Source organism: Suricata suricatta, chromosome 7 (genome assembly GCF_006229205.1).
Source record: "Suricata suricatta isolate VVHF042 chromosome 7, meerkat_22Aug2017_6uvM2_HiC, whole genome shotgun sequence".
NCBI classification, from domain to species: Eukaryota; Metazoa; Chordata; class Mammalia; order Carnivora; family Herpestidae; genus Suricata; species Suricata suricatta.
The window spans coordinates 142,913,445-142,924,115 of NC_043706.1; the positions used below are offsets into that span (position 1 = coordinate 142,913,445).

The window sequence follows — 10,671 nt, forward strand, 5'->3', positions numbered from 1 at the left end:
ACACACGTTTGTACACACCCCACACTGTGCACCCGCGTGTGTGCTCACACACAAGCCACACGCGCTTGTGTAAGCACCTGCGTGCCCCCCGCCGGCCCCCCTGCCCCGCCACCCCGCCCCGAAGGACGCCGCCCCACAGCCGCGGGGGCTCATCTGCCGACAGTAATTGGTAACAACACAGGGAGTCCAAGAAGTGCGGTTCTCCTAGAAAAACATTACACTTCATAAAACTCATGTTTATTCAAAAAATCTATTCAGAAAGTCTGGAAAGCGTAATAAATATCTGTATAGTGGGCGCCTGTCTCAAACGTAAAGTACAAAGCGTGGACATGAGCGTGACCTGTACACACCAGCGCGGGCTTGTAAACAAAGTGCGGACTCAGGGGAGGGGTGGAGGGCGGGCTCTGCGGAGGCGACCGGCAGCGGTGACGAGGGTCCGTCCCCGGGACCCTGGGCTCCACGAGCCCGCCTCCCGCTCCTCACTGCCGGGGCCTGTGGCGTCCTTCTGTTCCAGAACCTTCAGGACTCTTGGAGAGACGAAGGGCAGCGGAACAATTTGGAAAGAAGAACCGAGCACAGATCGCGTTTACCGTGTGCCGGAGACCCCGTCGGGCGCACGGCCAGCATCCCGACGTGCGGCTTTGGGAGAAACACCGTTTAGTGAACAACACTGGCCAACGTGAAGTGCTGCCATCACCTCCAGCGCTGGGCCGTCCTCCAGGCAGCCACATACACACACACACGCACACGCACACGCACGCACACACGTGCACCCGCACACGCACACACAGTGAGACTGGGTCACAGACGATCTGACTCCAGGATGGCGGGGACGCCTCACTCTTGCCCGAATCTGACTTGGGGGTGGCATCTGGGAGGGGGTGAGGGGGGCGAGGCAGGTGCTTCTGCCGAATGGGGGGGCTCCAGGTGGGAGGGACCACAGGGGCCGGCCACGTTTTCTGACGCCGAAGTCTGTGGTTTGGGGATCCAGAGGGGCTGTGATTCCACATTCGGGGGGGGGCAGCTATTTCATTCTGTGCGATCTCACCCCCTGCGCGAAGCCCATGGAGCCGCGGGGGTGACCCGCACGGCGGACACTAGATCCAAGACCTTCTTCCTGGCAGGACCACCGCTTACAAACCGCGGCCGTTGGCTGCTCCGCTCGAGGCTCTGAAGAGAAGTTGGAAAGATCACGTCGACTTCTCCAGGCTGACCTTCTGCCGGAGGGTTTCAAGTGCCACCTCGTTCTGGCCAAGCTGAGCGGGCAGAGCCACGTGGCGGGCAATCAGGTAGCGCGGCTGAGCCGGGTGGGTGCCGCTGGGGTCCTGGCCTCGGCCGCTGCCCCTCAGCTGTCTGCTCGGGGCCCGGCCTGGGCGGGGGGATCCCCGGGGTCCCTCTGTGGCTCTCAGAGCGAGGACGGTGGGGCCGTGTGCACGGTGGCCCTGAAGAGGGATGCGGAGCAGAGCGGGCGCCCCGGGAGCACACACGCCGGCCGAGCTCCGGGCCGCGTCCCTCGCGCGCCGACCCCCAGCGAGCAGAGCAGCGCGCCCACAAGCCGCGTGCGTGGACGGGGGTGTGATGAGGTCCGTCCCCTCCCAGGAGGGCGACCCTGTCACCTGCGGGCTGCCTGGTTTTTCCTAAGTTTCTAACCATCGATAACATGATTCAGACCTAAAACGAAACTATTGTGGGTCAAGTCTTTCTTTTAGCCTTGAGGGAGGAGCATTTTCTACTGGGAACACAGGACAGACAGATGCCAAGTGAGGCTTTGTGGGAACCGCGGGTGAGCCTGCCCCGCCCTGCTCTGCGGGGGAGAGCGCGGAAGCTTCCGTAGCCCGGTGACAGGTGAAGGTCTGAACAGCAGGGGACCAAGGTGAGGGGGCCTGTCCAGAATGAGCAGGTGGCTCCTGCTGGCCGAGATGGGGAGTGAAGGGAACCAGGAAATCCGCCTTCTTCCTGAGACCCGGCTGCGGCCCAGGGCGTCCCCACCCCGCGGAGGCCCGGGGAGTCCCCTCCGGCCTGGGCCGTGCCCGGTGCCGGCCCCGCAGCCCCCTGCACGCACGTGCCCCGGGGAGGCAGCACCTGTCACCCAAGATCAGAGCACGAACGCAACACAGAAGCACGGCTTCCACAAAGTGCATGGCCGCCCTGGCAGCACGTCTTTCCACCTCCACCCCCCCAGGCCCCAGCCCAGGGCTGCCAGTGCTCGGGGAGGTGTGGGGGCGTCCCACAGACCAGAAAGCGGGAAGCAGACACGAGGAACCACTGCTCTGGGAGAGCACAGGGGGCTGACGGGGGACTGCGGCCAGCCGTCGCGCCCAGAGCTCTCTCCCCGAAGCTCTGGGCCGAAGCATGGACCCCAGCCCTGCAGCCCCGGCCTGCCATCCAGCCCCTGGGGGGTCAAGGACACAGGCCGTAGCTGACTGCTCCCCGGGGACACGCGCTGGTCTTGTGGAAAGAGGCGTCCAAGGCAGAGACACCACTGGCCGGTTCTGGGCTGGGCTCCCCCCGCATTCGGGTCTGTGACCCGGGAGAGGACACCCAGCCCCTCAGTCAGAAACGAGGGGGTGAGGGGACAGGGGCTCTTTGGATCACTTGAAGGGGACCCGGCGCCTCGTCCTGGGTGCTGCGCGCCGACCCCGTCCTTCCGGCAACAGGTGGACCGGCCGGTGCGCCTCTCGGGCTAATAACAAAGACCCAGGTGTCGGGATCCGGCCGAGTCGCTGGCTTTATAATTGGAAAAAATATCTCTCTATAAATATCAGCCACGGTCGTAAGAGACCCACGGGGCCCGCAGGGCGCCGCAGGTGTTCAGCAGGGAGGTGAGCGGTGAGAGGCGTCCGTCTGGCTGCTCTCGGGTCAAGGAGGCGGAGGCGGGCGTGGCGAGGCTGGGGGGCCGCAGTCCGGATCCGATCCGGGCCGAACGGGAGGACGTGGAATGCGCGGCGGCGCCGGGCCCCGTGGCCGGGCTGGGGTGGCCTGGCTGTGCCGGCGACGGGACCCTGGCCGTGCCCTACAGCCTGGTGGACGTGAGTCTCTTCATGCCCCTGCGCTGGGCCAGGCTGGACGACAGCACGGGCTCCAGCCGCGGGGCCTGCGGAGTTCTGTTCAGGGCAAGGTAGGTGGCGGCCATGGCTCCCTGCGGGGCGAAGGGAAGAGGACGGTGAGCCGGCCGCCCGACCACCCCTCCCGAGTGGGCAGCGGAGCCCCGGGGCCTCCCCGAGCCTCCCTCCCCGCACGCACGGGGCAGACAAGCCCTTCCCGAGGGCCCCGCCGTGGGCTTGCACTGGGCCCCGCGAATCACGTGTCCGTCCACCCCCACACCGGCCCCGAGTGACCCCCGGGCGTGGGGTATTCCAGATGCCCGCGGAGCCCCGGGACGGGGTCCAGGCCCCCTGCGCTGCGGCGCTCCCTACACTCGCTGGATTTGAGAAGGCGGGGCCGACGCTGATGGCAGGCAGGGCGGTGGCCGCGGTCCTTCCCGAGGGGGTCCAGGCAGCCAGTGCCCAGCATGTGAGGCAGGACCCGCTTATTCTTGCAGTGTAGACCCCTCAGTCTATGTGGTTTGCACAACAGGGTGCGGACGCATCACGACCGAGGTGGCCGGAGCCACGGCCTTGCTAGTCAGGTGCAGGGACGTACGGCTGAGGGAGGCTGCGAGGAGGCTGTGCCGGGAGGTCAGGGAAGGCAGGGCTGGGGGCGGGGGCGCAGGCGTCCGGGGGCGACACCACGCTGCGGAGCGCTCGTCGGTGGGGAGAACCCTGTGACCCCTGGGGGCAGACATTCCCCCCCGATGCGGCCTGCGCCCCGACGGCGTCCCTCTACAGCTGTGTCTGTTTCACGGCTGCTGGGCGTCCGGACGCGCCGCTCGGGGGCCCAGCCGGCTGCGTGTCGTGGGCGCTGTGGGCCGTCTCTCAGGAGAGCGAGGGGAGTGGTGTGGCGGGCGGCAGGGGTGACAGGCACTGCACTCCGGCTCGGCCCGGCCCGGGGCCCCCTGCTCTCGGGGCTAAACTTTCACTGAAACACCATGACTCCCACTGACCTGGCCACTGTCTCGGGCCGCTTCGGTGCCACGGCAAGAGGTCAGGCGGGTGACAGGGACATGGCTCAGAGAGCCTAAATGTTTACAGTCTGAGCCTTCACACACACGTCTGCGGGCCTCCGACCTGGGACTGAGGGCAGGGGCGCCTGGCGGCTCCGTCGCTTCAGCGTCCGACTCTTGGTTTTGGCTCATGACCTCGGGGTTCGTGGGATGGAGCCCCGCCGCTGGCTCTGTGCTGACGGCACGGAGCCCGCTTGGGATTCCCTCTCTCCCTCTCTCTCTGCCCCTCCCCTGCTCGTGTGCCCCCTCTTTCACTCTCTCTCTCAAAATAAATAAACATTTAAAAAATCATTTGAATGGAGGGCTTTGGAAACTTGAGCTGGTACAGACGCAAGACCTCTCCACCTCGCTCTGTCCCTCCTTCCCTCCCACTCTGCACCCCATCTGTCTGTCTGTCTCTCTCCCGCTCCCTCTACATCTGTCCCTCATCTCTCTCATACGTGTGCGAGTGTGTGTACACAGTGAAGCTGTTCAGATCAACAGAAGTCGTAGCTTCTGCAGAGTTTTGTTGGAAGCCAATTTCTGAACTCATTAAGTTGAGGGAAAGAAACTCCCTGTGGTCAGGCGGGTTTGGCCTCCTGCCGTCAGACGGTGGCCGATGTCTCCTCTGCACTCGATTCTTCTTCTTGAGCACCGACCCCCAAGGCGCCTTGTTGACTGGTATCGGGCGTGACTTGTCCCCTCATCCTAAAATATGCTGACTGCACCTCGTGAAGGAACTTATTGTAGGAATTTCCTCTTTTGTGATTATCGGAGCAAATATTACATTTCCCGAGAAACGTGTTTTACTTCCCCTCAAGAAAACAGGCTACGGACCCCTGCTCACAAAGACCTAACTTTTGCCTTTGCTCTGCTAAGAACACTGCCTTGTACTTGGAGGCTGAGGACACCTTCCTTCCCCATGTGACAGGCATCCTGTCACCTACATCAGTCACTACGGATACAGATCATGCACGAGCCTTCTACCAATCTGTTCTGGGAAACTTCTACATGCCAAAGAATCTGTCATCAGAAAGCATCCTCTAAGGCAACTGCCACCTCTGTTTTGTACCCCATGCATGTTTTCAATAAATACAGCGGACTCTCGGGTCAGAGCAGAGACGCCTGCCTGGGGGCAGACAGAAGCCGAGGCGCCGTCGTGCGTCAGGGAGCCCTGGACCTGCCGGAGTCCCGCGTGGTGGCTGGTGCGTGAAGGAACGTGTGGGCGCAGATACAGGGCGGACGTGTGTGCCTGCTACCAGTCCCCAGCTGGGCCCACACTGTGGCTTCTTGGGTTGACTGGGGGGCCGGGGGGCCACGCCTCTGCCTGCCCGACCAGCTGTCCTACCTTCACCAAGTGGACGTCCTGTCTGCTGAGCTGGCTGTGCGACAGGTACTCTCTGTTCACGATCCACGGGTGTTTGAGGACCTGAACTGCCGTCAGGCGCTGATGAGGGTCCACGTGCAGCATCTTGGACACGACGTCCTGTAAGGGGCAGACCACAGAGGAGATCTGGGGAGGGTCGTGGAGGTTGGTTCAAACAGGCTCCCGAGCCAAGTTCCTCCGTTTCCTCTCAGCGCAAAACCTCACCGTTGTTCTGACCAATTCTTAGCATTTTGGGGTCAGGTGTTTACTTTCAGCTGTAAAAGTACGTGAATAATTTTAAATCTTAGGGGCGCCTGGGTGGCTCAGTTGGTTAAGCATTCGGCTTCAGCTCATGTCATGATCTCACATTTGTGGGTTTGAGCCCTGCATCGGGCTCTGTGCTGACAGCCCACAGCCTGGAGCCTGTCTTCAGATTCTGTATCTCCCTCTCTCTCTGCCCCTCCCCTGCTCACACTGTCTCTCTCTGTCTCTCAAAAATAAATAAAAAACATTAAAAAAATTTTTTTAAATCTTAATGATTGTCAGTCAACTTGGTGGCTCACTCCAGGTTTATACTGTATTAAGATTTTACATCCAAAGAGAAATCAAATGTGGAAATGTTAAATGGTGCATGTAATACAACGAAATTTTTTTAGTAAAAATATCTTTCAAAGGGAGAAGCTAAAATAACAACTGTCCCACAGACACAAACCAGTTACCACACTGCGTGTAGTTACGTTGTGTTAGAACTATCCACCGGCCACTGCATGGGTGCAATGGGCTAATGTCCAGTAGAGGTAACTGTCTTTTCTTCTTTGGTTTTCTTTCTCTTTCTTTTCTTAATGTTTATTTATTCTTAAGAGACAGAGAGAGACGAAGAAGGGGTGGGGAACGGCAGTGAGAGAGGGAGCCACAGAATCTGAGCAGGCTCCAGGGTCCGAGCTGTCAGCACAGAGCCCGACGCGGGGCTCAAACCCACGGACTGAAGTCAGACGCTTAACTGACTGAGCCCCCCAGGCGCCCCAGAGGTAATTTTCTTATTTGACTGTAAGGTAGTAACAGTAAAAACTCCTGCACGCAGCTGAAAGACAAAGCGCCACTTACATCACGCATCACAACACACGCACACACGCACACTTGCACACACACGTACACGTGCGCACACGCACACACTTGTACATGCGCACACACATACACGTGTGCACACGCACACACACAGTTGGGGCCGTGATCTGCTTGGCGTTCATGAGACTGTCTTCACACGCTCGATGCACCTGCTCCCGCAGCCATCGGGACGGGCCTTGGGGAAGGAGGGATATTACTTTCTTGTTTTGCAGATGAAGATGCTGACATCTGCAGTGATTAAACATTGCCCAAGGAGGAGCCGCGATGAAGATCCATGCTTTTCTGCAGCCTCGTCTTCCTCTGCTGCTCCCGCCACACTTCGCCGTGAACTACACAAATCAGCTCACATGCACAATGCAACGCTGAAGTACTCGACAGAATTTCTGGTCACAAACCGTGAAAGAGAAATCCTAGAGACTCAGACGAACCCTTTATTTCAATAGAGAGATCCGATGCCTTTTAATATTTGATAGAATTAATCTTAGTAACTCTTGAAAGAAATTCGTTCTGGAAACATTATTGTTCTTGTTTCCAGGTGTAAAAATGAAAGCAGAGGGACCGTTAGTGACCTGCTCAAGACGTCACAGGAGAGGAATATCTTTCCTCAGAGTCCAAGCAGGACGCGGATACCGTGACGGCACACGGGTCCGGGGCTGTGTCTGGGGAGGACTGAGGTGTTGCTGTGTGTGTGGTGGACACGGATGGAGGAGGCACGGGCCGGGTGAGGAGGGGGACATGGCGGTGAAGGGGCGGCAAGAAACCACCAAGGCCCAGGGGACAGTGAGGCCCTCGCCTGCAATCCTGGTACCTGACTTGATCCTGCACTTGACTGCCTTCCTGACACCTTCCCGCCCCTCTCCGTGCCACCTCCCAGAGGAACACCAGCGCCCAAGTGCTGCTCTTCGTGGGGACCAGAACCAGACAATTCCGAGACTCATTTGAGTCAGAGTGGATGGAAGCGAGCAGTGGGAGCGCCAGGGTCTGACACAAGGGACGTGCTCGTGGGACGCCAGCTGCCGTCTCCGCTGCTGTCAACTCTACCATGACCTCTGTTATCACATCCCCTCCGCCATCTTCTCCGCCGCCTCCTCCACCGTCTCTGCCATCCCGTCCTCCATGACCTCTGTCATCACGCCTACCATCTTCTCCATCGTTCCCTCCTCCATCATCTTCTGCGTCATCACTTCCATGATGACCCCCACCATCCCCTCTGCCTGCCTGTCTTCTCCACCGCTGCCGCACCCTCCCCTCCCCCATCTCCGTATCGGCCCTGCTGAACTCAGAGCCCGGATCGCCCACTGCTCTCCCAGACCCTGCACGCACCGCAGGACACAGATGGTGACGCTGCTCCTTACTGGTGGCGGGGTTGTCACTTACTACTTAATTAGCGAAAAACTGATGCTCTCAACCAAAAAAGACGAAGTTTCTTTAAACAACGCTGGTCACCAATAGTGAGGCTGCAGAGAAGCCCGATGCAAAGTGTTTTACAACAACAGAAATACCACCCTGTCCCAGAGTTCTTGATCGGTCTGTGACCATGCAGGGCGGTCGCTGCCCAGCATCACTGACAGTGTGACGGTTAATTTCATGAGTCAACTTGTCTCAGCCACAGTCACACACCGGTCTGGACGCCACTGTGAAAGTCTTCCTTAGAGGAGATTAACACTGAAATCAGTCAACTTGTAGTAAAGCACCTTCATGGTGTTGGTGGGCCTCACTTGATCAGTGGAAAGCTTGAAGATTAAAAAGACAGAGGTTCCCCGGGCGCCTGAGTGGCTCAGTCGGTGGAGCATCTGACCGGCTCAGGTCATGATCTCATGGTTCATGCGTTCGAGCCCCACGCTGGGCTCCGTGCTGACAGCTCAGAGCCTCGACTCTTCTTAGGATTCTGTGTCTCCCTCTCTCTCTGCCCCTCCCCCCCCCTCTCTCTCTCTCTCAAAAACAAATAAACATTAGAACAAAAGACAGGGGTTCCCAAAGAAAGAAGAGGCCAGCTCCACCCTGAGTCCGCAGCCTGCTGACCACGTCCGGAGACTTCGCTTCCAGCTTCCACAGTCACGTGTACTGATCTTATTTTTTTAAATGTTTTTATTTATTTTTGATACAGAGGGAGACAGAGCGTGAGAGGGGGAGGGACAGAGAGAGAGGAAGACACAGAATCTGAGGCAGGCTCCAGGCTCCGAGCTGTCAGCACAGAGCCTGATGTGGGGCTCGAACCCACGAACGTGAGATCACGACCTGAGCCGAAGTCGGAGGCTTCACTGACTGAGCCCCCCAGATGCCCCATATGTACTCATCTTAAAAATAAACCTCTCTCTCTGTATCTCCGTATCTGCCCAGCTCCATCCTACAGATTCCGTCTCTCTGGAGACCCGAGGACACCACGGCTGTGGACACGTGAGAAGGGCTATAAAAACAGCTTCACGAAAAAGAATTTTCCGACTAAGAAGCGAAAATAAATCAGAGACAAAGACTTGTGCTATTTCCCTGATATTTCTCTGAAAAGTCTCCTCTGGCTTCCCCGCAAACAAAATGGCGCCGCGGAACCCCCAGGCTCAGCAGCCCGAGGCCAGGGGCGCTCACCTTGGCCGCGTCGGAGACCGAGTCCCAGTTCCCTCCGGAAAGGGCGTACTTCCCACTCCCGATCCTGGTCAGAATCTCCTCGGGAGTATCATCGGGTCCGTTTGCAAAAGGGGTAAATCTGTGCAACGAGAGAATTCGGGTAATGAGCTTCCTACCATGAGGTTCACAGCCTGATGTTCTCTCCGCGTTGCTGAAAACAGCTCTTTCCGTCACGCTCCAAATACAGGGTTCGTGGGAAAGTGTTACTTATTTTTATGCCGTGTCCATCTCCCTTACTTGGCCGATGCTGTAGGTCAAGAAGGCAAGTGCAGAAACCTCTGTGCGCCCAAGCCTGGGCTCCCCGCTCTGTTTCTGGGCCTCCCGGGCACACTGTGTTTTGCCCGGTCATCCCTGAGACCGTGGTATAACGGAGGGGACCCTGAGATTTGAACTGAGAGACTCATGGTTGGTCTATTACCAACCCCAGGTCTCTGAAAAATTAAATGTGTTTTTGGGAGAGAGAGAGCGAGCATGAGTGGGGAGAGGGGCAGAAAAGAGAGAATTTTTTTTCATTTTTAATGTTTGTTTTTGAGAAAGAGACAGAGTGTGAGTGTGGGCAGAGAGACACACACACACACAGAATCCGAAGCTGCTCCAGGCTTGGAGCTGCTGGCACAGAGTCCGATACGGAGCTCGAGCCCATGAACACGATCTCACGCCCACGGGCCCGAGAGAGAGAGAGAATCCTAGGCAGGCCCCACACTGAGTGGGGAGACATGGGGCTCGAGCCAGCGACCCTGGGGTCCTGACCTGAGCTGAGATCAGGAGTCAGATGCTCAACCGAATGAGCCACCCAGGCGGCCCGCACGCTAATGTCTTAAGACTCAGTTGCAGATGGGCAGGATGATTCACAGGGAGCGTCTACACAGACACGAGGCCTCGGCACCTGCCACTCTGTGCGTCACTGTGTCACCTCCCGCCGTGAACCAGGGCACTCGGACAAGTGCCGTCCTGGAGGAGGATTCTGCGTGATCCTCACTGGCACCTCCCTTCGTGGCGAAGCGGAGACGTGTGTACTCGCGATGTGAGCCTCAGAAAACCGTCAGGCGACCCCACGGCGTGACGTCAGGGAGGGCGGGGCCTGCCCGCCTCCGTCCCCCGAGCCCGGCCCCAGGCTGCCGGTCGGCCTCCGTTCCCTGCGGACGCAGGTCACTCACGCCCTGCGAGGCCCCATGAAGGCTCCAGAAAAAGCGGGCATTTCATCCATTTCGTGACCGTCAACAGGACGGGATGGTCTACGGCTCTTTTTCTCTTCTGATGCAAGGGTTCAATCAGCTGAAACACCTCGGTCCCGTGGGTTATGCAGGGTCCTCGACCTTCAAGGCTGGAGTCCTACAGGGTCACCCAGCACCCTGTTTTCCATTCGGAAGTGAGGGGGGTGAGGCCAGGGGAGGTCCGGGAGCCCGGCCGGGGGCAGAGCTGGAGACGGCAGAGCCGGGCTGGGAGCGGCCGCGCGGCGACCCGGCCCTCCGCCCCC

At 59.0% G+C, this 10,671-nt stretch overlaps 1 protein-coding gene across 1 annotated transcript in view; it reads right to left on the minus strand.

The window, feature by feature from the left end:
• Nucleotides 1-215: 215 nt before the first annotated feature.
• Nucleotides 216-10,671, minus strand: part of RPS6KA2 (ribosomal protein S6 kinase A2) — a 307,190-nt gene continuing 296,734 nt past the window's right edge. The window contains exons 22-24 of the mRNA XM_029943268.1: nucleotides 9,156-9,273; nucleotides 5,430-5,567; nucleotides 216-3,139 (exon numbers count right to left, since the gene is read on the minus strand). Of these exons, the coding sequence (XP_029799128.1) occupies nucleotides 3,014-3,139; nucleotides 5,430-5,567; nucleotides 9,156-9,273 (382 nt within the window). The 3' untranslated portion in view covers nucleotides 216-3,013. The remainder of the gene's footprint in view (nucleotides 3,140-5,429; nucleotides 5,568-9,155; nucleotides 9,274-10,671) is intronic.